This window comes from Lithobates pipiens, unplaced genomic scaffold (assembly GCF_037356315.1).
Source record: "Lithobates pipiens isolate NorthernLeopardFrog02 unplaced genomic scaffold, aLitPip1_a1.2 Scaffold_3, whole genome shotgun sequence".
NCBI lineage: Eukaryota > Metazoa > Chordata > Amphibia > Anura > Ranidae > Lithobates > Lithobates pipiens.
This window is the reverse complement of record NW_027507790.1, coordinates 203,679,793-203,707,212: the sequence shown is the minus strand read 5'-3', so window position 1 is coordinate 203,707,212 and position 27,420 is coordinate 203,679,793. Positions and strand designations below refer to the sequence as shown.

The 27,420-nt window shown below is 45.4% G+C and overlaps 1 protein-coding gene, 5 non-coding genes and 1 pseudogene across 7 annotated transcripts in view; all 7 read right to left on the bottom strand.

The window, feature by feature from the left end:
* The window catches only part of SLC38A9 (solute carrier family 38 member 9), a 252,387-nt gene that overhangs the window by 182,542 nt on the left and 42,425 nt on the right, over positions 1-27,420 (bottom strand). Inside the window, exon 2 of one of the 2 annotated variants that reach the window (XM_077462717.1) lies at positions 24,727-24,848. In XM_077462717.1, coding sequence (XP_077318843.1) covers positions 24,727-24,818 — 92 coding nt within the window. In that variant the 5' untranslated portion in view covers positions 24,819-24,848. Of the gene's footprint in view, positions 1-17,975; positions 18,199-24,726; positions 24,849-27,420 lie in introns of those variants that run through there. The other variant, XM_077462718.1, reaches the window with a different exon arrangement.
* LOC143941328 (U1 spliceosomal RNA) lies at positions 1,928-2,091 on the bottom strand. Its single transcript, XR_013264031.1, has one exon. It is a non-coding gene; the product is annotated as a U1 spliceosomal RNA (small nuclear RNA).
* LOC143941316 (U1 spliceosomal RNA) lies at positions 4,879-5,042 on the bottom strand. Its single transcript, XR_013264020.1, has one exon. It is a non-coding gene; the product is annotated as a U1 spliceosomal RNA (small nuclear RNA).
* LOC143941303 (U1 spliceosomal RNA) lies at positions 7,833-7,996 on the bottom strand. The gene has a single exon (XR_013264009.1). It is a non-coding gene; the product is annotated as a U1 spliceosomal RNA (small nuclear RNA).
* LOC143942007 (U1 spliceosomal RNA) lies at positions 10,792-10,955 on the bottom strand. The gene has a single exon (XR_013264627.1). It is a non-coding gene; the product is annotated as a U1 spliceosomal RNA (small nuclear RNA).
* LOC143941996 (U1 spliceosomal RNA) lies at positions 13,746-13,909 on the bottom strand. Its single transcript, XR_013264614.1, has one exon. It is a non-coding gene; the product is annotated as a U1 spliceosomal RNA (small nuclear RNA).
* Positions 15,535-15,637, bottom strand: LOC143941761 (U2 spliceosomal RNA; annotated as a pseudogene).

Genomic DNA, 27,420 nt, shown 5'->3' with positions numbered 1-27,420 from the left:
TTAACATATATGTAGGCTGAAACACAGTCATTAACGGACACAGAAACAGCTGCGTAGGAGGCTTAAAACTGGGTGAAGCACAGCTAAAGTCTGCCACTAAGGTGAGGTTGTAGAAGATAGTTTCCAGTCCCAAGCCTTACACCATGGCAAGACTGAGCACAGAAACAAAGTCACAAGGTAGTTTGACTGCATCAGCAAAGTCACTCCCTGGCAAAGATTTCAAAGCAGACTGGGGTTTTAAGGTGCGCCGGTCAAGCTCTTTTAAAGGAGCGAAAAGAAAACGGGCAACGTTGAGGATCGGAGACGCAGTGTTCGGCCGAGGAAACCTATTGCAGCAGATGAAAAACACATCATATGTTTACTTTCCTTCGACATCGGAAAAAGTCCAGCACTGCCATCAGCACACGGAACTGGTGGAATCCAGTTGGACCCAGGTATACCCATTTACTGTCCGCAGAAGTCTGGCCAGAGGCGGCCTTCATGGAAGAATTGCAGCCAAACAGCCATACCTCCGATGTGGAAACAAGTCTCCGCCACTCAACTATGCACGAAAACATAGTAACTGGGGTGCAGAAAAATGCCAGCGGGTCCTCTCGACTGAGGGGTCAAACTTTGAAGTATTAGGCTGTTGCAGGAGGCAGTTTGTTTGCAGAAGGGCTGGAGAGCGGTACAAAAATGAGTGTCTGCGGGCAACCGTGAAGCATTGCGGAGGTTCCCTACAAGTCTGGGGTTGCTTGCATTTCAGCAAATGGAGTGGGAGATTTGGTGAGGATCAATGGTGTCGACGATGCGAAGGTATACGGGCAGATATTTATCCATCGTGCCATACCATCAGGGAAGCGTGTGATTGGCCCCAAATTTACTCTGCAGCAGGACAATGACCTCAAACATACAGCCAATGTCATTAAGAACGATCTTCAGCATAAAGAACAACAAAGAGTCCTGGGAGTAATGGTTTAGCCCCCACAGAGCCCCCGATTTCATCATCATCGAGTCTGTCTGGGATTAGAGGAAAAGAAAAGAGGGAAGGATGTGAGGCAGCCTACATCCACAGAAGATCTGGGGTTGGTTCTCCAAGATGTTTGGAACAACCTGTCTGCCGAGTTCCTTCGAAAACTGTGTGCACAAGCGTACCTAGAAACAATTATGCCGTATTGAAGGCAAAAGGGTGGCGACACCAAATACCGATTTGATTTGGATTTCTCTTCTGTTCATTGACTTTCCATTTTGTTAATTGATAAAAAACTATTAACACTTCTATTTCTGAAAGCATTCTTAATCGACAGCATTTTTTCACACCTGCCTAAAACGTTTGCACAGTAGTGTATTCGGAGGGAGGGGAATAAAAATAAACAAAATAAATAAAAAAAAAAGCAAAAAACACAAAAAAGGACGCCGAGTGCCATCTCTCCAACACCCGTACATTCCTGAAGCCCAGCAGGGTAGAAATGGTTGGAGGAACCTGTCCTATTTTCTATGTTCCCCCCCTAAAGAGTAAAACTTGTGTGATGAGTTTCTTCGGTTTGTGAGTCCAAGGCCATGATTGGGAATGATCTGGAGAGGCAGGCGGGAGGTGAAAAGTAGTTGTGGAGGCAAGAGTGTCAAAGGTAGAGAAAGAGACCCTATATGCTAAATGCAGGGGGATGAACAGGCAAGTCCAAAAGAGGACCATGTTTGGCAGCGATCAGCTTTTAAGCATTGCTGTTTACAGAGTGGAATGGCGTAGGGGCCTGTAGCACATACGAGTAGCCAGGGAAATCTGTACATAGGCAAAGCAATTGTGTAAAAACTGTGGCGCGCGGGCAAGCTACGTAGCGCGCTTGTGTAAACGGGAGAAGGCTGTCTATAAAAACACTGGGAAACAGCCGAGATGTTGACAAGCACAAAAATAGGTGTTTTTTTGAAAGCTGTTTTTAACCAAGATGATCAGGGGAAAGCGCGAACGCAGTCCCCCACTACCACAAATTATGCAGTCGAGTTTCCTGCATTTGAGGAAATCGCAGGGGTCAGCACAGCCGGAGTGCAATGGCCGAGCCTCGCCCTGGGAGAACCACCTTCATGATCATGGTATCTCCCCTGCCAGGTAAGTATGAGTTGGAATTGACCAGCTAGTGCTCCCCAGTCGGGGCACGCCTCCACCAAGTTATGGAAGCTTCCTGGACGTGGGACAAACTAGCCTTCCTCAGCGTTAGACCACAAGCCAGCCATATCCCCCTAAAACAGTTAAGAGTCGTTAATCTGCCCCTAATAGATAAAATGTCCCCCAAATGTCTGGATTCTATGAAAAGGAATCTGCAAAACCAAACATTCCCAGCGTACACTGCAGCAGCACATAATTTTGCATACGGGGAGGGCCCTTAAGCACCCAGCCACAGCGTAGCGTCCCTCCACTAAACAAAGCCCGTAGCCTATTGCATATCAAAGGGCGCCGACGCTACACTGTTCACAAGCCTGTCTGCTCTAACTCACTCGCTGACCTACTCACGAGTCAGGATGTTAACTCTCACTTGTGTCAGTATGAAATGGCTGAACGCTTGTAAAAAAAACACAGTAAGAACTCAAGGCAAACAACTAAGCGCGCAGCTAAAATTCATCAGTGTGAACAGTTACATCTGCCAAAAACATTTTGAATTCCCTGCACCCTTCAACCTCTGCGACGATGCCTAAAGGCAGCTCTGAGCAAAAGTTTCAGGCAGGTGTGAAGAAATACTGCAAAGTAAGAATGCTTTTACATTTTATCGTTTTTTTGGTTTTGTTTTTTTTTTTTCATCAATTCTCAAAGTCAGAGAACAGAAGAAAAATCTACATCAAATCAATGTTTGGCGTGACTACCTTTTGGCTTCAAACCGGCATCGATTTTTACTCTTGCACAAAGTCAGGGATTTTGTAGGATTAGAGTCAGGCGTGTGATTAACCAAATTATACCAAAGCAGGGGCAAATGATCCTTAACATATATGTAGGCTGAAACACAGTCATTAACGGACACAGAAACAGCTGCGTAGGAGGCTTAAAACTGGGTGAAGCACAGCTAAAGTCTGCCACTAAGGTGAGGTTGTAGAAGATAGTTTCCAGTCCCAAGCCTTACACCATGGCAAGACTGAGCACAGAAACAAAGTCACAAGGTAGTTTGACTGCATCAGCAAAGTCACTCCCTGGCAAAGATTTCAAAGCAGACTGGGGTTTTAAGGTGCGCCGGTCAAGCTCTTTTAAAGGAGCGAAAAGAAAACGGGCAACGTTGAGGATCGGAGACGCAGTGTTCGGCCGAGGAAACCTATTGCAGCAGATGAAAAACACATCATATGTTTACTTTCCTTCGACATCGGAAAAAGTCCAGCACTGCCATCAGCCCACGGAACTGGTGGAATCCAGTTGGACCCAGGTATACCCATTTACTGTCTGCAGAAGTCTGGCCAGAGGCGGCCTTCATGGAAGAATTGCAGCCAAACAGCCATACCTCCGATGTGGAAACAAGTCTCCGCCACTCAACTATGCACGAAAACATAGTAACTGGGGTACAGAAAAATGCCAGCGGGTCCTCTCGACTGAGGGGTCAAACTTTGAAGTATTAGGCTGTTGCAGGAGGCAGTTTGTTTGCAGAAGGGCTGGAGATCGGGACAAAAATGAGTGTCTGCGGGCAACCGTGAAGCATTGCGGAGGTTCCCTACAAGTCTGGGGTTGCTTGCATTTCAGCAAATGGAGTGGGAGATTTGGTGAGGATCAATGGTGTCGACGATGCGAAGGTATACGGGCAGATATTTATCCATCGTGCCATACCATCAGGGAAGCGTGTGATTGGCCCCAAATTTACTCTGCAGCAGGACAATGACCTCAAACATACAGCCAATGTCATTAAGAACGATCTTCAGCGTAAAGAACAACAAAGAGTCCTGGGAGTAATGGTTTAGCCCCCACAGAGCCCCCGATTTCATCATCATCGAGTCTGTCTGGGATTAGAGGAAAAGAAAAGAGGGAAGGATGTGAGGCAGCCTACATCCACAGAAGATCTGGGGTTGGTTCTTCAAGATGTTTGGAACAACCTGTCTGCCGAGTTCCTTCGAAAACTGTGTGCACAAGCGTACCTAGAAACAATTATGCCGTATTGAAGGCAAAAGGGTGGCGACACCAAATACCGATTTGATTTGGATTTCTCTTCTGTTCATTGACTTTCCATTTTGTTAATTGATAAAAAACTATTAACACTTCTATTTCTGAAAGCATTCTTAATCGACAGCATTTTTTCACACCTGCCTAAAACGTTTGCACAGTAGTGTATTCGGAGGGAGGGGAATAAAAATAAATAAACAAAATAAATTAAAAAAAAAAAGCAAAAAACACAAAAAAGGACGCCGAGTGCCATCTCTCCAACACCCGTACATTCCTGAAGTCCAGCAGGGTAGAAATGGTTGGAGGAACCTGTCCTATTTTCTATGTTCCCCCCTAAAGAGTAAAACTTGTGTGATGAGTTTCTTCGGTTTGTGAGTCCAAGGCCATGATTGGGAATGATCTGGAGAGGCAGGCGGGAGGTGAAAAGTAGTTGTGGAGGCAAGAGTGTCAAAGGTAGAGAAAGAGACCCTATATGCTAAATGCAGGGGGATGAACAGGCAAGTGCAAAAGAGGACCATGTTTGGCAGCGATCAGCTTTTAAGCATTGCTGTTTACAGAGTGGAATGGCGTAGGGGCCTGTAGCACATACGAGTAGCCAGGGAAATCTGTACATAGGCAAAGCAATTGTGTAAAAACTGTGGCGCGCGGGCAAGCTACGTAGCGCGCTTGTGTAAACGGGAGAAGGCTGTCTATAAAAACACTGGGAAACAGCCGAGATGTTGACAAGCACAAAAATAGGTGTTTCTTTGAAAGCTGTTTTTAACCAAGATGATCAGGGGAAAGCGCGAACGCAGTCCCCCACTACCACAAATTATGCAGTCGAGTTTCCTGCATTTGAGGAAATCGCAGGGGTCAGCACAGCCGGAGTGCAATGGCCGAGCCTCGCCCTGGGAGAACCACCTTCATGATCATGGTATCTCCCCTGCCAGGTAAGTATGAGTTGGAATTGACCAGCTAGTGCTCCCCGGTCGGGGCACGCCTCCACCAAGTTATGGAAGCTTCCTGGACGTGGGACAAACTAGCCTTCCTCAGCGTTACACCACAAGCCAGCCATATCCCCCTAAAACAGTTAAGAGTCGTTAATCTGCCCCTAATAGATAAAATGTCCCCCAAATGTCTGGATTCTATGAAAAGGAATCTGAAAAACCAAACATTCCCAGCGTACACTGCAGCAGCACATAATTTTGCATACGGGGAGGGCCCTTAAGCACCCAGCCACAGCGTAGCGTCCCTCCACTAAACAAAGCCCGTAGCCTATTGCATATCAAAGGGCGCCGACGCTACACTGTTCACAAGCCTGTCTGCTCTAACTCACTCGCTGACCTACTCACGAGTCAGGATGTTAACTCTCACTTGTGTCAGTATGAAATGGCTGAACGCTTGTAAAAAAAACACAGTAAGAACTCAAGGCAAACAACTAAGCGCGCAGCTAAAATTCATCAGTGTGAACAGTTACATCTGCCAAAAACATTTTGAATTCCCTGCACCCTTCAACCTCTGCGACGATGCCTAAAGGCAGCTCTGAGCAAAAGTTTCAGGCAGGTGTGAAGAAATACTGCAAAGTAAGAATGCTTTTACATTTTATCGTTTTTTTGGTTTTGTTTTTTGTTTTGTTTTTTTTCATCAATTCTCAAAGTCAGAGAACAGAAGAAAAATCTACATCAAATCAATGTTTGGCGTGACTACCTTTTGGCTTCAAACCGGCATCGATTTTTACTCTTGCACAAAGTCAGGGATTTTGTAGGATTAGAGTCAGGCGTGTGATTAAACAAATTATACCAAAGCAGGGGCAAATGATCCTTAACATATATGTAGGCTGAAACACAGTCATTAACGGACACAGAAACAGCTGCGTAGGAGGCTTAAAACTGGGTGAAGCACAGCTAAAGTCTGCCACTAAGGTGAGGTTGTAGAAGATAGTTTCCAGTCCCAAGCCTTACACCATGGCAAGACTGAGCACAGAAACAAAGTCACAAGGTAGTTTGACTGCATCAGCAAAGTCACTCCCTGGCAAAGATTTCAAAGCAGACTGGGGTTTTAAGGTGCGCCGGTCAAGCTCTTTTAAAGGAGCGAAAAGAAAACGGGCAACGTTGAGGATCGGAGACGCAGTGTTCGGCCGAGGAAACCTATTGCAGCAGATGAAAAACACATCATATGTTTACTTTCCTTCGACATCGGAAAAAGTCCAGCACTGCCATCAGCACACGGAACTGGTGGAATCCAGTTGGACCCAGGTATACCCATTTACTGTCCGCAGAAGTCTGGCCAGAGGCGGCCTTCATGGAAGAATTGCAGCCAAACAGCCATACCTCCGATGTGGAAACAAGTCTCCGCCACTCAACTATGCACGAAAACATAGTAACTGGGGTGCAGAAAAATGCCAGCGGGTCCTCTCGACTGAGGGGTCAAACTTTGAAGTATTAGGCTGTTGCAGGAGGCAGTTTGTTTGCAGAAGGGCTGGAGAGCGGTACAAAAATGAGTGTCTGCGGGCAACCGTGAAGCATTGCGGAGGTTCCCTACAAGTCTGGGGTTGCTTGCATTTCAGCAAATGGAGTGGGAGATTTGGTGAGGATCAATGGTGTCGACGATGCGAAGGTATACGGGCAGATATTTATCCATCGTGCCATACCATCAGGGAAGCGTGTGATTGGCCCCAAATTTACTCTGCAGCAGGACAATGACCTCAAACATACAGCCAATGTCATTAAGAACGATCTTCAGCATAAAGAACAACAAAGAGTCCTGGGAGTAATGGTTTAGCCCCCACAGAGCCCCCGATTTCATCATCATCGAGTCTGTCTGGGATTAGAGGAAAAGAAAAGAGGGAAGGATGTGAGGCAGCCTACATCCACAGAAGATCTGGGGTTGGTTCTCCAAGATGTTTGGAACAACCTGTCTGCCGAGTTCCTTCGAAAACTGTGTGCACAAGCGTACCTAGAAACAATTATGCCGTATTGAAGGCAAAAGGGTGGCGACACCAAATACCGATTTGATTTGGATTTCTCTTCTGTTCATTGACTTTCCATTTTGTTAATTGATAAAAAACTATTAACACTTCTATTTCTGAAAGCATTCTTAATCGACAGCATTTTTTCACACCTGCCTAAAACGTTTGCACAGTAGTGTATTCGGAGGGAGGGGAATAAAAATAAACAAAATAAATAAAAAAAAAAGCAAAAAACACAAAAAAGGACGCCGAGTGCCATCTCTCCAACACCCGTACATTCCTGAAGCCCAGCAGGGTAGAAATGGTTGGAGGAACCTGTCCTATTTTCTATGTTCCCCCCCTAAAGAGTAAAACTTGTGTGATGAGTTTCTTCGGTTTGTGAGTCCAAGGCCATGATTGGGAATGATCTGGAGAGGCAGGCGGGAGGTGAAAAGTAGTTGTGGAGGCAAGAGTGTCAAAGGTAGAGAAAGAGACCCTATATGCTAAATGCAGGGGGATGAACAGGCAAGTCCAAAAGAGGACCATGTTTGGCAGCGATCAGCTTTTAAGCATTGCTGTTTACAGAGTGGAATGGCGTAGGGGCCTGTAGCACATACGAGTAGCCAGGGAAATCTGTACATAGGCAAAGCAATTGTGTAAAAACTGTGGCGCGCGGGCAAGCTACGTAGCGCGCTTGTGTAAACGGGAGAAGGCTGTCTATAAAAACACTGGGAAACAGCCGAGATGTTGACAAGCACAAAAATAGGTGTTTTTTTGAAAGCTGTTTTTAACCAAGATGATCAGGGGAAAGCGCGAACGCAGTCCCCCACTACCACAAATTATGCAGTCGAGTTTCCTGCATTTGAGGAAATCGCAGGGGTCAGCACAGCCGGAGTGCAATGGCCGAGCCTCGCCCTGGGAGAACCACCTTCATGATCATGGTATCTCCCCTGCCAGGTAAGTATGAGTTGGAATTGACCAGCTAGTGCTCCCCAGTCGGGGCACGCCTCCACCAAGTTATGGAAGCTTCCTGGACGTGGGACAAACTAGCCTTCCTCAGCGTTAGACCACAAGCCAGCCATATCCCCCTAAAACAGTTAAGAGTCGTTAATCTGCCCCTAATAGATAAAATGTCCCCCAAATGTCTGGATTCTATGAAAAGGAATCTGCAAAACCAAACATTCCCAGCGTACACTGCAGCAGCACATAATTTTGCATACGGGGAGGGCCCTTAAGCACCCAGCCACAGCGTAGCGTCCCTCCACTAAACAAAGCCCGTAGCCTATTGCATATCAAAGGGCGCCGACGCTACACTGTTCACAAGCCTGTCTGCTCTAACTCACTCGCTGACCTACTCACGAGTCAGGATGTTAACTCTCACTTGTGTCAGTATGAAATGGCTGAACGCTTGTAAAAAAAACACAGTAAGAACTCAAGGCAAACAACTAAGCGCGCAGCTAAAATTCATCAGTGTGAACAGTTACATCTGCCAAAAACATTTTGAATTCCCTGCACCCTTCAACCTCTGCGACGATGCCTAAAGGCAGCTCTGAGCAAAAGTTTCAGGCAGGTGTGAAGAAATACTGCAAAGTAAGAATGCTTTTACATTTTATCGTTTTTTTGGTTTTTTTTTTTTTTTTTTTTTTTTTCATCAATTCTCAAAGTCAGAGAACAGAAGAAAAATCTACATCAAATCAATGTTTGGCGTGACTACCTTTTGGCTTCAAACCGGCATCGATTTTTACTCTTGCACAAAGTCAGGGATTTTTTAGGATTAGAGTCAGGCGTGTGATTAACCAAATTATACCAAAGCAGGGGCAAATGATCCTTAACATATATGTAGGCTGAAACACAGTCATTAACGGACACAGAAACAGCTGCGTAGGAGGCTTAAAACTGGGTGAAGCACAGCTAAAGTCTGCCACTAAGGTGAGGTTGTAGAAGATAGTTTCCAGTCCCAAGCCTTACACCATGGCAAGACTGAGCACAGAAACAAAGTCACAAGGTAGTTTGACTGCATCAGCAAAGTCACTCCCTGGCAAAGATTTCAAAGCAGACTGGGGTTTTAAGGTGCGCCGGTCAAGCTCTTTTAAAGGAGCGAAAAGAAAACGGGCAACGTTGAGGATCGGAGACGCAGTGTTCGGCCGAGGAAACCTATTGCAGCAGATGAAAAACACATCATATGTTTACTTTCCTTCGACATCGGAAAAAGTCCAGCACTGCCATCAGCCCACGGAACTGGTGGAATCCAGTTGGACCCAGGTATACCCATTTACTGTCCGCAGAAGTCTGGCCAGAGGCGGCCTTCATGGAAGAATTGCAGCCAAACAGCCATACCTCCGATGTGGAAACAAGTCTCCGCCACTCAACTATGCACGAAAACATAGTAACTGGGGTACAGAAAAATGCCAGCGGGTCCTCTCGACTGAGGGGTCAAACTTTGAAGTATTAGGCTGTTGCAGGAGGCAGTTTGTTTGCAGAAGGGCTGGAGATCGGGACAAAAATGAGTGTCTGCGGGCAACCGTGAAGCATTGCGGAGGTTCCCTACAAGTCTGGGGTTGCTTGCATTTCAGCAAATGGAGTGGGAGATTTGGTGAGAATCAATGGTGTCGACGATGCGAAGGTATACGGGCAGATATTTATCCATCGTGCCATACCATCAGGGAAGCGTGTGATTGGCCCCAAATTTACTCTGCAGCAGGACAATGACCTCAAACATACAGCCAATGTCATTAAGAACGATCTTCAGCGTAAAGAACAACAAAGAGTCCTGGGAGTAATGGTTTAGCCCCCACAGAGCCCCCGATTTCATCATCATCGAGTCTGTCTGGGATTAGAGGAAAAGAAAAGAGGGAAGGATGTGAGGCAGCCTACATCCACAGAAGATCTGGGGTTGGTTCTTCAAGATGTTTGGAACAACCTGTCTGCCGAGTTCCTTCGAAAACTGTGTGCACAAGCGTACCTAGAAACAATTATGCCGTATTGAAGGCAAAAGGGTGGCGACACCAAATACCGATTTGATTTGGATTTCTCTTCTGTTCATTGACTTTCCATTTTGTTAATTGATAAAAAACTATTAACACTTCTATTTCTGAAAGCATTCTTAATCGACAGCATTTTTTCACACCTGCCTAAAACGTTTGCACAGTAGTGTATTCGGAGGGAGGGGAATAAAAATAAATAAACAAAATAAATTTAAAAAAAAAAGCAAAAAACACAAAAAAGGACGCCGAGTGCCATCTCTCCAACACCCGTACATTCCTGAAGTCCAGCAGGGTAGAAATGGTTGGAGGAACCTGTCCTATTTTCTATGTTCCCCCCTAAAGAGTAAAACTTGTGTGATGAGTTTCTTCGGTTTGTGAGTCCAAGGCCATGATTGGGAATGATCTGGAGAGGCAGGCGGGAGGTGAAAAGTAGTTGTGGAGGCAAGAGTGTCAAAGGTAGAGAAAGAGACCCTATATGCTAAATGCAGGGGGATGAACAGGCAAGTGCAAAAGAGGACCATGTTTGGCAGCGATCAGCTTTTAAGCATTGCTGTTTACAGAGTGGAATGGCGTAGGGGCCTGTAGCACATACGAGTAGCCAGGGAAATCTGTACATAGGCAAAGCAATTGTGTAAAAACTGTGGCGCGCGGGCAAGCTACGTAGCGCGCTTGTGTAAACGGGAGAAGGCTGTCTATAAAAACACTGGGAAAAAGCCGAGATGTTGACAAGCACAAAAATAGGTGTTTTTTTGAAAGCTGTTTTTAACCAAGATGATCAGGGGAAAGCGCGAACGCAGTCCCCCACTACCACAAATTATGCAGTCGAGTTTCCTGCATTTGAGGAAATCGCAGGGGTCAGCACAGCCGGAGTGCAATGGCCGAGCCTCGCCCTGGGAGAACCACCTTCATGATCATGGTATCTCCCCTGCCAGGTAAGTATGAGTTGGAATTGACCAGCTAGTGCTCCCCGGTCGGGGCACGCCTCCACCAAGTTATGGAAGCTTCCTGGACGTGGGACAAACTAGCCTTCCTCAGCGTTACACCACAAGCCAGCCATATCCCCCTAAAACAGTTAAGAGTCGTTAATCTGCCCCTAATAGATAAAATGTCCCCCAAATGTCTGGATTCTATGAAAAGGAATCTGAAAAACCAAACATTCCCAGCGTACACTGCAGCAGCACATAATTTTGCATACGGGGAGGGCCCTTAAGTACCCAGCCACAGCGTAGCGTCCCTCCACTAAACAAAGCCCGTAGCCTATTGCATATCAAAGGGCGCCGACGCTACACTGTTCACAAGCCTGTCTGCTCTAACTCACTCGCTGACCTACTCACGAGTCAGGATGTTAACTCTCACTTGTGTCAGTATGAAATGGCTGAACGCTTGTAAAAAAAACACAGTAAGAACTCAAGGCAAACAACTAAGCGCGCAGCTAAAATTCATCAGTGTGAACAGTTACATCTGCCAAAAACATTTTGAATTCCCTGCACCCTTCAACCTCTGCGACGATGCCTAAAGGCAGCTCTGAGCAAAAGTTTCAGGCAGGTGTGAAGAAATACTGCAAAGTAAGAATGCTTTTACATTTTATCGTTTTTTTTGGTTTTGTTTTTTGTTTTGTTTTTTTTCATCAATTCTCAAAGTCAGAGAACAGAAGAAAAATCTACATCAAATCAATGTTTGGCGTGACTACCTTTTGGCTTCAAACCGGCATCGATTTTTACTCTTGCACAAAGTCAGGGATTTTGTAGGATTAGAGTCAGGCGTGTGATTAAACAAATTATACCAAAGCAGGGGCAAATGATCCTTAACATATATGTAGGCTGAAACACAGTCATTAACGGACACAGAAACAGCTGCGTAGGAGGCTTAAAACTGGGTGAAGCACAGCTAAAGTCTGCCACTAAGGTGAGGTTGTAGAAGATAGTTTCCAGTCCCAAGCCTTACACCATGGCAAGACTGAGCACAGAAACAAAGTCACAAGGTAGTTTGACTGCATCAGCAAAGTCACTCCCTGGCAAAGATTTCAAAGCAGACTGGGGTTTTAAGGTGCGCCGGTCAAGCTCTTTTAAAGGAGCGAAAAGAAAACGGGCAACGTTGAGGATCGGAGACGCAGTGTTCGGCCGAGGAAACCTATTGCAGCAGATGAAAAACACATCATATGTTTACTTTCCTTCGACATCGGAAAAAGTCCAGCACTGCCATCAGCACACGGAACTGGTGGAATCCAGTTGGACCCAGGTATACCCATTTACTGTCCGCAGAAGTCTGGCCAGAGGCGGCCTTCATGGAAGAATTGCAGCCAAACAGCCATACCTCCGATGTGGAAACAAGTCTCCGCCACTCAACTATGCACGAAAACATAGTAACTGGGGTGCAGAAAAATGCCAGCGGGTCCTCTCGACTGAGGGGTCAAACTTTGAAGTATTAGGCTGTTGCAGGAGGCAGTTTGTTTGCAGAAGGGCTGGAGAGCGGTACAAAAATGAGTGTCTGCGGGCAACCGTGAAGCATTGCGGAGGTTCCCTACAAGTCTGGGGTTGCTTGCATTTCAGCAAATGGAGTGGGAGATTTGGTGAGGATCAATGGTGTCGACGATGCGAAGGTATACGGGCAGATATTTATCCATCGTGCCATACCATCAGGGAAGCGTGTGATTGGCCCCAAATTTACTCTGCAGCAGGACAATGACCTCAAACATACAGCCAATGTCATTAAGAACGATCTTCAGCATAAAGAACAACAAAGAGTCCTGGGAGTAATGGTTTAGCCCCCACAGAGCCCCCGATTTCATCATCATCGAGTCTGTCTGGGATTAGAGGAAAAGAAAAGAGGGAAGGATGTGAGGCAGCCTACATCCACAGAAGATCTGGGGTTGGTTCTCCAAGATGTTTGGAACAACCTGTCTGCCGAGTTCCTTCGAAAACTGTGTGCACAAGCGTACCTAGAAACAATTATGCCGTATTGAAGGCAAAAGGGTGGCGACACCAAATACCGATTTGATTTGGATTTCTCTTCTGTTCATTGACTTTCCATTTTGTTAATTGATAAAAAACTATTAACACTTCTATTTCTGAAAGCATTCTTAATCGACAGCATTTTTTCACACCTGCCTAAAACGTTTGCACAGTAGTGTATTCGGAGGGAGGGGAATAAAAATAAACAAAATAAATTAAAAAAAAAGCAAAAAACACAAAAAAGGACGCCGAGTGCCATCTCTCCAACACCCGTACATTCCTGAAGTCCAGCAGGGTAGAAATGGTTGGAGGAACCTGTCCTATTTTCTATGTTCCCCCCTAAAGAGTAAAACTTGTGTGATGAGTTTCTTCGGTTTGTGAGTCCAAGGCCATGATTGGGAATGATCTGGAGAGGCAGGCGGGAGGTGAAAAGTAGTTGTGGAGGCAAGAGTGTCAAAGGTAGAGAAAGAGACCCTATATGCTAAATGCAGGGGGATGAACAGGCAAGTCCAAAAGAGGACCATGTTTGGCAGCGATCAGCTTTTAAGCATTGCTGTTTACAGAGTGGAATGGCGTAGGGGCCTGTAGCACATACGAGTAGCCAGGGAAATCTGTACATAGGCAAAGCAATTGTGTAAAAACTGTGGCGCGCGGGCAAGCTACGTAGCGCGCTTGTGTAAACGGGAGAAGGCTGTCTATAAAAACACTGGGAAACAGCCGAGATGTTGACAAGCACAAAAATAGGTGTTTTTTTGAAAGCTGTTTTTAACCAAGATGATCAGGGGAAAGCGCGAACGCAGTCCCCCACTACCACAAATTATGCAGTCGAGTTTCCTGCATTTGAGGAAATCGCAGGGGTCAGCACAGCCGGAGTGCAATGGCCGAGCCTCGCCCTGGGAGAACCACCTTCATGATCATGGTATCTCCCCTGCCAGGTAAGTATGAGTTGGAATTGACCAGCTAGTGCTCCCCGGTCGGGGCACGCCTCCACCAAGTTATGGAAGCTTCCTGGACGTGGGACAAACTAGCCTTCCTCAGCGTTAGACCACAAGCCAGCCATATCCCCCTAAAACAGTTAAGAGTCGTTAATCTGCCCCTAATAGATAAAATGTCCCCCAAATGTCTGGATTCTATGAAAAGGAATCTGAAAAACCAAACATTCCCAGCGTACACTGCAGCAGCACATAATTTTGCATACGGGGAGGGCCCTTAAGCACCCAGCCACAGCGTAGCGTCCCTCCACTAAACAAAGCCCGTAGCCTATTGCATATCAAAGGGCGCCGACGCTACACTGTTCACAAGCCTGTCTGCTCTAACTCACTCGCTGACCTACTCACGAGTCAGGATGTTAACTCTCACTTGTGTCAGTATGAAATGGCTGAACGCTTGTAAAAAAAACACAGTAAGAACTCAAGGCAAACAACTAAGCGCGCAGCTAAAATTCATCAGTGTGAACAGTTACATCTGCCAAAAACATTTTGAATTCCCTGCACCCTTCAACCTCTGCGACGATGCCTAAAGGCAGCTCTGAGCAAAAGTTTCAGGCAGGTGTGAAGAAATACTGCAAAGTAAGAATGCTTTTACATTTTATCGTTTTTTTTTTGTTTTGTTTTTTTTCATCAATTCTCAAAGTCAGAGAACAGAAGAAAAATCTACATCAAATCAATGTTTGGCGTGACTACCTTTTGGCTTCAAACCGGCATCGATTTTTACTCTTGCACAAAGTCAGGGATTTTGTAGGATTAGAGTCTTTGAAAGGTCTGCCGAAACAGACCCACCCAAGTACTAGGTGGGGCTCCCCGAAGGGAGGCCCCATGAGAGAGGGCGAACCAAGCCAGAAGGCCTATGCCCCCCACCTCCCAAGACTTTCAGGGTTGGCCCAAGGACCGACACCCTACTCACCACACAGAGGCAAAACGTGTATACACCAAACAAAAGAATACAAAAAAGTGACAACAATGGGTAAAATAAATAGAAAGTGGGGGAGAAGGAAGTGGGAGAGAGTTAAAGTGACCATTGTGTAATACAATGGCCGGCCCTTCAGCCAGGAATCCAAATTTTTTCTGGTCCTAGCCAAAAGGCTCGGCCCTAGAGGCAGGTGTAAAAAAAGTGTATGGTAAAGTGATCATGGTGCCATACATCAAGGTGACCCTTACTCAGTGACTCTATGGCACCCCTGAACTGCCACTTCAGGGGCACATTCGCCACAGGCTTTTGGTACAACCCTGACCAATGACCCAGACCACCCCAGCCAGGAGGAAGAAGCTTTGGGGGTGTTACCCTCACCCCCACCTATTTAACTCCAGGAGACACTGACAACTCCTCCCCTTAGCGTATAAGGAGCTACCAGCGTGCTCTCCCAAATTACCTGGCCAGAGCAAGGTCCACCCCGATCTAGGCCAGAAGGCTAGGGGCCTGACCCTCTGGCCAGACCCAGTGGCTCTCCATCCTCACCAGGAGCTCCCTTCCAGACGGCTCAGACTGGACCATGGGCCAGCCCCCAGCATCTATCGGCCAACTTGGCATAGTCACTCCAGAAATGGGCCCTTCCAGGTGCAATGACACCATTGGAATTGCCCGCCCCCTCCAATGGAAGCAGCACAGCGCCTCCTCTGGAAACTGATAAGAACAGATACTACACTTGATCTTAGCTAAAAGGCAGAGAAGCGAAACCCTTCAGCTTAATTTCATAAGAACCACAGTGTTGATTTAAAGAAGTTTATACGAGTTATATGTTTCTTTCTCTGGTTCCTTTCTCCCCCGACATCAACATGCAGTGAAATTTTTAAATAAAACCTTTTTAGTTTCATACCTTATTTTGGAGCCTGTGATGCCACCATCACTGGGCACCTATGTTTGTCTCTGCAGCGTGATTCCCTGTTCACACTCCTACATTGACCCACATGCTCATGGCAGAAACAGACAGTTACCTTCTGTGTCCTATATACCCTGAATGTCCGACAGCTCAGCTTCCTGTCTAAAGTTTTTTCTTGCTTTTTGCGGCCTGACCACGAAAATCGGATTATTGGGGGTGATTTTAATTTACCCCATTCTGCGGCTTTTGACCGCCATGTGTTGGGTGCCCGGGGCTCGCAATCCCGAATCCTTAGTGCCCGTTCACACAGGGGCGACGCGACTTGCAGCGCGACTCACAGACGCGACCTGCACACGACTTCAGCGGCGACTTGCAAAATGACTTCTGTATAGAAGTCAATGCAAGTCGCCTGAAGTCGCCCCGAAAATACTACAGGAACCTTTTTCTAAGTCGGAGCGACTTGAGTCGCTCCTATTAGAACGGTTCCATAGTACAGAACGGAGCGCGACTTGTCAGGCGGCTAAGTCGCCTGACAAGTCGTGGTAGTGTGAACGGGCACTAAGAGACAGCTTTTTTGGCAACTTACTAGACGTCATGCTCTTTTGGATGCCTGGCGGGTTCTCCAACCTAGAGAACAGTATACATTTTATTCAGCTCCCCATTGCACACACTCTCATACAGATGACATTTCCTTAACAGCCCCACACTTCAAATGATCTAAACCGGACCAATCTATACGACTTCCTGGTCCGGCCATGCCCCCATGCTGCTCACACTATCCTTAGGTACCCCCCTCCGCAGACCCTGCCATTGGCAAATAAACAACTTTCTGTTCCAACATCTTCCCTCTAATTATGAGCTGGAGTCTACCCTGAAACGATTCTTTGCTGAAAAGGATACCCCTGATGTCTCTCTCTGCTCTATGGGCAGCCCACAAGGCCGTTCTTCGCAGTCGTTGTATAGCAATCTCTTCGACTATGAAAAAGAATGCTCGGGCTGTTAAACTACAGACTGAAAAAGAACGCCATTCCTGCTTCTACTTAAAAAGATTGTTCGCTTACTCACTACTCTTAGAGAATTGTCTCTTGGCCGAGTCGAAAAAGCCTTAAGCAGTTTGAAACAATTATACTATGATAAGGGTAACAAGGCCGACTCCCTATTAGCTAGAAAAATGTGTAATCGCATTTTTGTGATGAATTGTGAAGGCCAGGCTTCCTTAATACTTAGCCTGGACGCGAAGAAGGCCTTTGACCACCCAGGTTGTCCTTTCCTGTTCACCACACTACGTCATATGGGATTTAGGGGGGCTTTTCTACGAGCAAATAAAAATAAAAGGATAGGGCGCGCTATGGGATTTGTTAACCAGAGAGTATATATAATGTAATGTAGGTAAGAGCAGCCTCTATTTTGTTTCCATCCTAATGGATGGAACAGTAAGAAAGGTGAGATAGAGAAAATAGATATGGCGCTATACCTTTTTAAACTCACTAAATATAGGTGTCATAAAAATGTACAGATTTTCCAGCTTGCTGGCTAATAATTTTAAACTCTTAAAATCCTGAATGAACCAAGATATACTAAAATAATAAACCCAATAAATAATATAGTGCTAAGAATCAGTCAATATTAAATAGTGAATACAAAAGTGAATATAAATTTTCCAGCGTGCTGGTTAATAAATTAGTAAATAAAATAAAAATAAGAATAAAAATAAAAAATATGTATAAATAAATTAAATAGCTGAGGTAAATGGATAAATGATAGATACTATGTTACTAAACTCAATCTATAATCAACAGTGAAATTCTAAAAATTATACTCAAAGTGCCTGTGACTGTGGTTATGGCGTAACCAAGTGCCTTGGTTTGCAAATTCAGTAAAATGACCATAAAACAAAACCAAAAACTTCAAATTTGTACAGTTGTGAACACAAGTGAAAAATGAAAAGTGCAACAAATACTGTGTTAGGTTTCAAAAAATTCCCAAGTAGAGATAAGAAAATTGGGAAAAAAAGTATAAGTAATAATAGAGATTTAGTCCATAATGTGAAAAAATCTTGCGGTGACAAATCAGATATGAAAGTCTAATTGGGTAAAAATTGAAAATAAATAGTGAAAAAAGATTTTCTATGTATAGAAGAGGAGTGGAGGGAGTAACTTCGCTATCCGTTCGTATTTATGAATTTTGCTCTCACCAGAGATACGACCCCGTCCGGGGTGGATCAGCCTCCACAGTATAAGCCACTGTGTCGCTTCTTGGGCTGTCTTTGCTGTAATGCTGGGGAGATCCCTCGTTCCTCCGTGGGGATGTTGTACCTCGTATTACATGTAGTAAAAAAGAGGACTTTCCATGGTATAGTATGTTTGCAACTCAGTTTATTTGTAACAACTTAAAAGTACTCACATTTAGTACGATAAAACACGTATTGTAAAAAGCGTTCGGAACTTCCACTCGGCTAGCACGCCGTTTGCACTGGAGGTGTACGTATCTGGCCACGCCCTACGCGTTTCGTCATTCAGACGTCATCTGGTTCATTCAGGATTTTAAGAGTTTAAAATTATTAGCCAGCAAGCTGGAAAAATCTGTACTTTTCTACGAGCAAGCCACCACCTCTATACTGACCCGTCATTCCAGGTCCGGACTCCCTATGTCCTCTCCTCAACTTTTTTGGGGACCAATGTACATGACAAGGCTGCTCGCTCTCCCCTCTATTATTTGCTCTATGCCTTTAGCCGCGTCAATTTGTGGGTGCTCAGTGGGGGTGCAATGGATCAAAAAACTCACGGATCGGATCGTTCCTCGGATCAGAGTCACGGATCGGATCATTTTTTGGATCAGCAAATAATAATTGAATTTGCAAAAACCTGTGAAAATGCCACCACCATATAGTCCCCACAGCAATATACATCTCCCCCACTGTAATATCCACGTCATCTCCCCCAATGTAATATTGGCTGAGCATGGATGGGTATGGCTGGGTATTGGCAAGGTAAGTATTGGCAGGGTATTGCAGAATATTGGCAGGATAAGTATTGGCAGGGTATTGCAGAGTATTGGCAGGTTAAGTATTGCAGAGTATTGTCAGGTTAAGTATTGCAGAGTATTGTCAGGTTAAGTATTGCAGAGTATTGGCAGGGTATGCATTGCAGAGTATTGGCAGGGCATGCATCGCAGAGTATTGGCAGGGCATGCATTGCAGAGTATTGGCAGGGTATGCATTGCAGAGTATCGGCAGGGTATGCATTGCAGAGTATCGGCAGGGTATGCATTGCAGAGTATTGGCAGAGTATTGCTGGGATGGCTGTGGCTGCCATCTGATTTCTCCCCTCCACTGTACAGATCAGTACAGAGAGGGGAGAGAGGAACCCAGTTTGTTTACAGGTGATCGCTCCGTCACAGAGTGATCACATTTTAAATGCCGACGGGTGTACCAAGATGGCTTCCGCTCCAGAACTAGGCCGAAGCCGCGGCCTTTCCTAAGGCCGAGACCGCGGAGCGTTCTGCGGTCGTGTGCCGATCCAAGCGGGGTGACCCGTTCGGATCGTGGATCGGTGCCAATCAGGCATTCAGGGGTATGTCAGGGAGGGAATTTCACTTTTTGCAGATGATATCATCCTTACCCTGACCCAACCTAGAATCTCTCCGCCAAATTTGCATGCTGAGCTTGATCGCAATGGAGCCAGAAGCCCATCCCCTTCCCCTTAACATCCCGGCAGACGAAATTCAGCACTTAATATCCTGTTTCCCCTATGCGGCTTTAAAAGTACCTGGGAGTATTTATCACCCAGACTTTCCCCTACACTGTACCAGGAAGTCTCCCCCCCCCCTTTATCAGCAAATCAGGCTAATGCCCTGTACACACGATCGGATTTTCAGACAACAGAACCCTGTATTTTTTTCCGAAGGATGTTGGCTCAACATTGTCTTGCATACACACAGTCACACAAATATTGTTGGAAATTCCAAACGTCAAGAACACAGTGGCGTACAACACGCACGACGAGCTGAGAAAAATGAAGTTCAATAGCCAGTGTGGCTCTTCTGCTCGATTCTGAGCATGTGTGGACTTTTATGCATCGGACTTATGTACACACACTCGGAATTTCCGACAAGTTTTGTGGTCAGAAAATTTGAGAACCTGCTCTCAAACATTTGTTGGCGGAAATTCCGACAACAAATGTTCTATGGAGCATATGCAGGGTCTGACTTTCTGACAAGCTCACATGCAATATTTGTTGTCGGAAAATCCAACCGTTTTCACAGGGCATAACACTACAACAGTGGAAGAAACATCACATCTCCCTCTTAGGACATACAGTGGGGCAAAAAACTATTTAGTCAGCCACCAATTGTGAAAAGTCAAAAGTTCTCACACTTAAAAAGATGAGAGAGTATCCAAACCTTTTAGCCTCAGCAATGGGACTCGGCAGGGGTGCCCGCTCTCGCCCCTGATTTTTATCTCGACACTGGCGCATATTAGACAGGATCAGAATATTCAGGGCAGCGGGCTAGGCAATAGTCACCATAAAGTAGCGGCATACGCCGATGATCTTTTATTTTTTGTGACCAACCCGGTTACGTCTATACCTAATTTACTGAAGGCACTCAGGTCGTACTCTGCCCTTTCCAACTACAAAATTAATGAACACAAATCGGAAGCACTGAATATTAACCTCCCTAGTGAAACCCTGAACAACTTGCGATGGAACTTTCCCTTTGCATGGGCCAAAAACAAAATCAAATACCTGGGAATATATCTGACCCCCCTCCCTCGCGTCAACCTTTCAGGAATACTATACCCCCTGGCTAACCACCCTACGTCTTGACCTACAGCGCTGGCATAAACATACTCACTCTTGGTTCGGCAGGAACGGCATCCTTAAGATGGTCGTCCTGCCGAGACTTTTGTACCTCCTGCAAACGCTACCGGTGGTGGTGCCTCCCCATTTTCTTAGGATGGTGATGGGGGAATTTTTACGTTTCCTGTGGGGATATAGAATAAAACGAATTGCGTATAGAACCCTGACCCTGCCGAAGGACCAAGGAGGCATTAGCTTCCCGGACCCTGTCAAATATCATCAGGCGGTTCATTGTACCAGAGCCCTAGACTGGGTCAAACATTCCACGGAAAAGGAGTGGGTGGAGGTGGAACAGGCGTTGTCTCCATTCCCTTTGCCGACTCTGGTGTGGCAAACCTCGAGCCTCCCGGCAACTTTAAAAAATCCCCCGTTGATAGGGAACACGCTGTCAGTTATAGCCAACTCGAAATTGGTAAGAGTGAGCTCCCAGGACCCCTCCCTGTTGTCCCCGGTGATTGGTGCTCAGGAATTTCCCGCTAGTAAGTCCAGTGGGAGATTTAGGGAGTTCACAGAGTCGGTTGCAGGACTTTTGTTGAGGGGGATGGTGGCTCTCGGTTGAAGAAATTCAGTTGATGCTGGACCCTCCCCTAGACAGATGGAGGGCCATCCAGATTAGACACTTTTTGACCTCCTTGCATTTTCAACCTGATCGGGTCCACTCCCTGTCTGCTTTTGAGGGGCTATGTCTGGACCCTGCCCCGGCCCGCCACTTATTATCGATACTGTAAAAGTTGGTGGTTGCCCCCCCAGATGGGGCACCCCCTCCGTACTTGGGGAAGTGGGAGCTGGATTTGGGTCAGACCTTTACGAAGGAACAGAGAGAGAGGGTCCTGTATTTTGCTCAACGTTCCACTATCGCCACGAGATTCCAGGAGGCAGGGTACAAGCTGCTGGCTAGGTGGTATAGGATTCCCCACACTCCTTCATAGAATTTACCCATCGGTGTCTTCCGCCTGCTGGAGATGCCATCAGGCAGAAGGTTCACTGCTGCATGTATTCTGGTCCTGTCCGCACATTCGACCATTTTGGGAGAGTGTGCGCCGAGTGATCCTGAAACTAACGGATATAGCCCTAGCAGATGATCCAGCCCAGTGCCTCCTACATCTTACCCCAGTGCCGAGAAGGAGATATAGGAACTCACTCATGATTCACCTGCTCAACGTGGCGAGAATCTGTGTGCCCCTAAATTGGAAGAGGGAGGACCCCCCCATCAATGGGACAGTGGCTGGCTGTGGTGAGCGAAATAGGCCTGATGGAGCAATTGACAGCGGCGGTCCACCGGAAGGAGGAGAAACATAACAAAACGTGGTTTTATTGGTACCAATTCTGGTTTTCGCAGGAATACAAGGACCTGGCGTATCCTGTGGCGAGCCGGGTAGTTTAGAGTGCCCTCTGGAGCGGCCTTTGGTGGTTGGCTGTCGGGGTGGAGGGAATACTCCCCCCCCCCCATCCCCCCTTTTTTTTTCATGGCTCTCCTGTAACTTATCGTCCCTTCCTCTATCTCCCGTTCCTTTCTGATCAGGACCGGAATAAGTCCAAATTCTTTCCTCTCTCTTTTAATGTTTTCCTATGCACTTTATTTTTCTACTAGCTGTATTTCCTACCTATATTTAATGAAAAATTTATTGGATCTCAGCAGTCTGCGGCAGCTTTCTTTATGGGGATTTTCACAGCTGTGCTTGTCCCTGTTGGGGTCGGCAAGTAGGACGGTTGTTCCTGTAAAACTCTCCCTTTCTCTATGTGAATGTTGTGGTACCAGCAAAGTTCCTTATTATATACAAGTATAAGTTTGTCAAAAGCTGTACATGGTTTCCTATTGATGTATGTTGATCGGTCTGCTGTGTTCAACAAAATTAATTTAAATGAAAAAAATAGATGAGAGAGGCCTGCAATTGTCATCATAGGTATACCTCAACTATGAGAGACAAAATGTGGAAACAAATCCAGACAGTCAGATTTTTGAAAGTATTTATTTGCAAATAATAGTGGAAAATAAGTATTTTGTTAATATCAAACATTCATCTCAATACTTTGTTATATATCCTTTGTTGGCAATGACAGAGGTCAAACGTTTTCTGTAAGTCTTCACAAGGTTGTCACACACTGTTGCTGGTATGTTGGTCCATTCCTCCATGCAGATCTCCTCTAGAGCAGTGATGTTTTGGGGCTGTCGCTGGGTAACACGGACTTTCAACTCTTTCAAACTGTTTCCACATTTTGTCTCTCATAGTTGAGGTATACCTATGATGACAATTACAGGCCTCTCTCATCTTTTTAAGTGGGAGAATTTGCACAATTGGTGGCTGACTAAATACTTTTTTGCCCTACTGTACAGTTATTATCAAAATGTCTATTCTTCCCAAGCTCTTATATTTGTTTCAAACGCTGCCTGTACCTGTCCCCTATGCACAGCTGAAAAAATGACAAGCAGATCAACAATATGTATGGAACTATAAACAACATAGGATCCCATGTTCAGTGCTCATGGCCTCATGCTCAGATGGTGGCCTAGCATTTCCCAATATTATTAGATACCATCAAATGGCCCAGCTATGTTCCATAGCCTCTTGGTTTACCCGACACTCGTTTAATAAATGGACAGAAAATCAAAAAAGTTGTGGTTAGCTCCTATACAACCTAACAATCTACTTTGGAATGCGACTGTGAAGATTGACCATAACTGACTCTTGGGCTCCATGTCCCTGCTCAGGACACTTTGGCGCATACTGTCCTGCCAGTGTGCCCTTTCCTCAGAAAAATCACTGCTGACTTCCTTTCTGTATAACCCCAAGCTGCCTGACAGCCTCCCTTCCTACATGTCCTCTCCCTGGGCGTCAAAGAATCTGTTCCACTTTGGCTAGCTAGCAGAACCCAGATCCCGTAAACTGCTTCCATTTGCTGAACTCCAAGCTAAATTTGACCTACCCCGCCAGGTGTTTTATGGCTATTTACAGATCCGTCACTATGCTCAAACTTCTACTCCAAATTTGCAATTCTCTGCCCCATCCCCTTTAAACGTATCATTTTAGAAGGCCCAGCACACAGGGGAATGATCTCTGACATCTATAAGATATTAAATGCCTACTCCATTCCAACTCAAGGTAAACACTCATACGTGCTATGATGGGAGAAGGCGCTAAATGAGGAGATTTCACGGGATGGCGTGTAATCTGGTCTCAGGCCGCTAAGAGTTCATTTAATACTCTCTGTTAGGAAAATGCATATAAAATTCTCTACTTTTGGTACCCGACTCCGGATGTTAGGCACACCATCTACCCCTCCAGTACTGATCGCTGCTGAAGATGCCAAAGGGACAAAGGCACTCTCATCCATATATTTTCGAACTGCCCACCAATTACCCCATTTTGGCACTCGACCCACCAGATTCTGGGTCGCCTCTTTGGGGTGTCTATCCCTATGAGATCAAAATGCTTTCTGCTAGGCATTTCTCCACTTAAAATCCCCAAACCTCACAAGAAGTTGCTCCTCCACATTATTACAGCTGCACGATGTCTTATCGCCTTCCATTGGAAGCAGTGTCACCCTTCATCCTCTGATGCCTTGTATGCCAGAGTTAAGGATGTGGAGCTGATGGAGAGAATGACAGCCAGACTGCAAGATAGAATGGAAGACCGCAAATCAGGTCTGGGACATATGGCATCTCCAGGAGGACCCACCCTGAATCAGTACATAGGCCACTTTGATGACACCTCTCTTTCTCTGTTCTGTGTTACATATGTTTTATTTTACACTATAATACAACACAATGTTACAATGTTCCAGTAGCAATTTTGCTCTAGTATTATATTCCCTACTTGTAGTTATATTATGCGCGACTACCATGTCTTTCTCCTATTTTTTTGTCTATTTTTTCTAAGTAGGTGCTACTTATGAACATTGTGTTTTATAACTTTGTATGTTCTTTTCTTCATTTTTTACCATAATGAAAAAAAATGATAAAAATTGCCATTTAAAAAAAAAAAAAAAAAAAAAGACAAACATTTACTGGTATCGTATTATTGCTTTTTGTCAACATTTCCTCTACAGCTGTTATAAAGAAGCATTTTAGAGACCAAAAATATGTACCTTCTGACTCGCGCATCGGCTGAAGCAAAGTGATTCCGTGCACATTCGTCATACAGCGAAGAAACAATCAAAGGCTTCTCATCTTCATCCATACTGGGCTTGAAACCTCCAATGCCACAAACCTAACAAACAATACGAATATAAAAGCACAAACTAATTAACATTTCAAACAAGTTTCACCAAAGAAAAAAAAAAAACGTGGGGGGGGGGGGGGGGAAATAAAATTGCCCCACACTGTTTTACTGTTTTACTTAGATACTGAGCACAGTCCTGTCAAATGAGAGACAAACAAAAATGTCAAAAATAAGCAAAAGTGAGTTCACAGAGCTGGTAATTTTTAAGCATTAAAGTGGTTGTATACCCCTTTTTTAAATTAATACCTCCTAAACCTACACGTCAGCGCGCATGCGCAGTGAAGCTCCGGGGTATCATGTCAAAATGGAGGACTCCCACGCACAGCACCAAGCCGCTAACTCTGAAGAAACGCAGAGGGGGAAATGTCAGCACCCTCGACGCTGACCGGGATGGGGAGGCTTCGCTCTAAGGTAAGTATTTCATAATAAGCCATTATGTCTTTGCCTTACAGGTTTTTTTTTTTCTTTTGCGGATATACAACCACTTTAACCACTTGCCTACCGGCCACTTTTCCCCCCTTCCTGCCCAGGCCAATTTTCAGCTTCCAGCACTGCCACACTTTAAATGACAATTGCGCAGTCATGCTACACTACACCCAAACATTTTTATCAATATAAAAAGGCCAACAATTTAAAAAAATAAAATAAAAAAGTTTTCATAGTTTGTTATAAAATTTAGCAAACAGGTACATTTTTCTACTTCATTGATGTGCGCTGATGAGACTACACTGACAGGGGGCAATGATGGGCACTGGTAGGTGGCACTGACAGCACTGGTGGGCACTGTTTGAACTGCGCAGATAATCAGGGCACTGATTATTCGTGAACATATCCCTTGTACACAAGCCAGTTATCGGCTCGCTGCATCTCTCATGCTGTCAGCTGAGGAAAGGAGTGCCAATAACTGGCCTGCGTTTACATTGTGATCAGCTGTGATTGGACACAGCTGATTATGTGGTAAAGAGCCACTGGTTGGCTCTTTACCTCAATCTGTGATCAGAAGATTTCGGAAGACACTGCAATCACAGAGCACGTCACATCGTGCGCAATCACAGGAGAACGTCATATGATGGCTTCCCAAAACTGTCCGGCAGCGCTGTAGCCATCATTTGGCTATAGCGTGGTCGGCAAGTGGTTCACAAAAAAATAAATAAAATGGTGCCATGATATCATTTTCAAATTACAATAACAACACATACTGAAGCTATAAGGGACTTATTGATTTCTCATATCTTCAGGCACTTTTAGGGCTGGTTCCCACCAGATGCAGTCCAGTGTGTGTTATCAAAAATACATTGCACAGTGTTTTATATGTATTCTAATGGCCCTAGTTCACACCAGTGCAGATCGTTCCAGTCAAGTCAAGAAAAAAAGTAGAACATGCTGCATTTATTTCTGTATGGAACGCATCTGAATCACAATAAATTTAATGGTAAATGCACAGGAATGCATGTAAAACAGAACATACATCCTGAATTGAGGCAAAGAGAAAAAAAAAGTGTCAGAAACGCATCAAAAATGCACCAGAAGTCATGCAGAAATGTAGAAATTGTGGGGTGAACTGGCCCTAGGGGGCCAGACAAATTCCTCTACAAACAAATAACAGAAACAAATGGAGACATATGCCCATTCTTGTCCATCCCCTAGAAGTCTAACAACTTGGCTCACGGACAGAAGGTTGCAGTCAATAGTCGCCTTCAAAATAATTCTAGTTCTACTTGACAGCAGAAAACAGCCAGCAGTGCTTATACGAGACACGAGCGCTCTCTACTGGCTCCTCCTGTAAGGCGGGGTTCACAAATAAACAGGATGCAGCAACTGTTATTGCAAAAGTGTTCTGCCCACTGCCTAACGCCTCATTCTCACTGGAAATGACATACATGCACTTATAAGACATTTCTAAAGACATACAAGGGCACACTTGTGTGCATAAAAATGCAGGTAAAAACTCACAATCTTTTACTTGTATTTTTTTATGTGCATTTAGCTTTCTTTATTTAATGTTTTGCCCTTTTGGGAGATAAATATTAGGGCCAAAACAACTACCGTATTTATCGGCGTATAACACGCACTTTTTTCCCCCTTAACATCAGGGGAAAATCGCAGGTGCGTGTTATACGCCGATCCTCCGTGATTTCTGATTGATTTTTGGGCTCTGGGCGGCTTTCAGCCGCCTTCGGCCCTTCTCCGTGGCCGAAAACTGCCGAGAAGGGCCGAGAGCGGCCGAAAGCCGCCGAGAACTACCGGGCGCTGCCAAAATACACAGGACATCTCACGGCGCCATTTTTAAAAATAAAAGCCGACATCACTGAGGGGACAACGATGCACAAGGCTGCAATGACTGACAGGCTGCAAGACGGACAGGCTGCATGACAAGGCTGCAATGATGGACAGGCTGCATGACAAGGCTGCATGACAAGGCTGCAATGATGGACAGGCTGCATGACAAGGCTGCAATGATGGACAGGCTGCATGACAAGGCTGCAATGATGGACAGGCTGCATGACAAGGCTGCAAATGACACTGACAAGGCTTCAGATGGACACTGATAAGGCTGCAT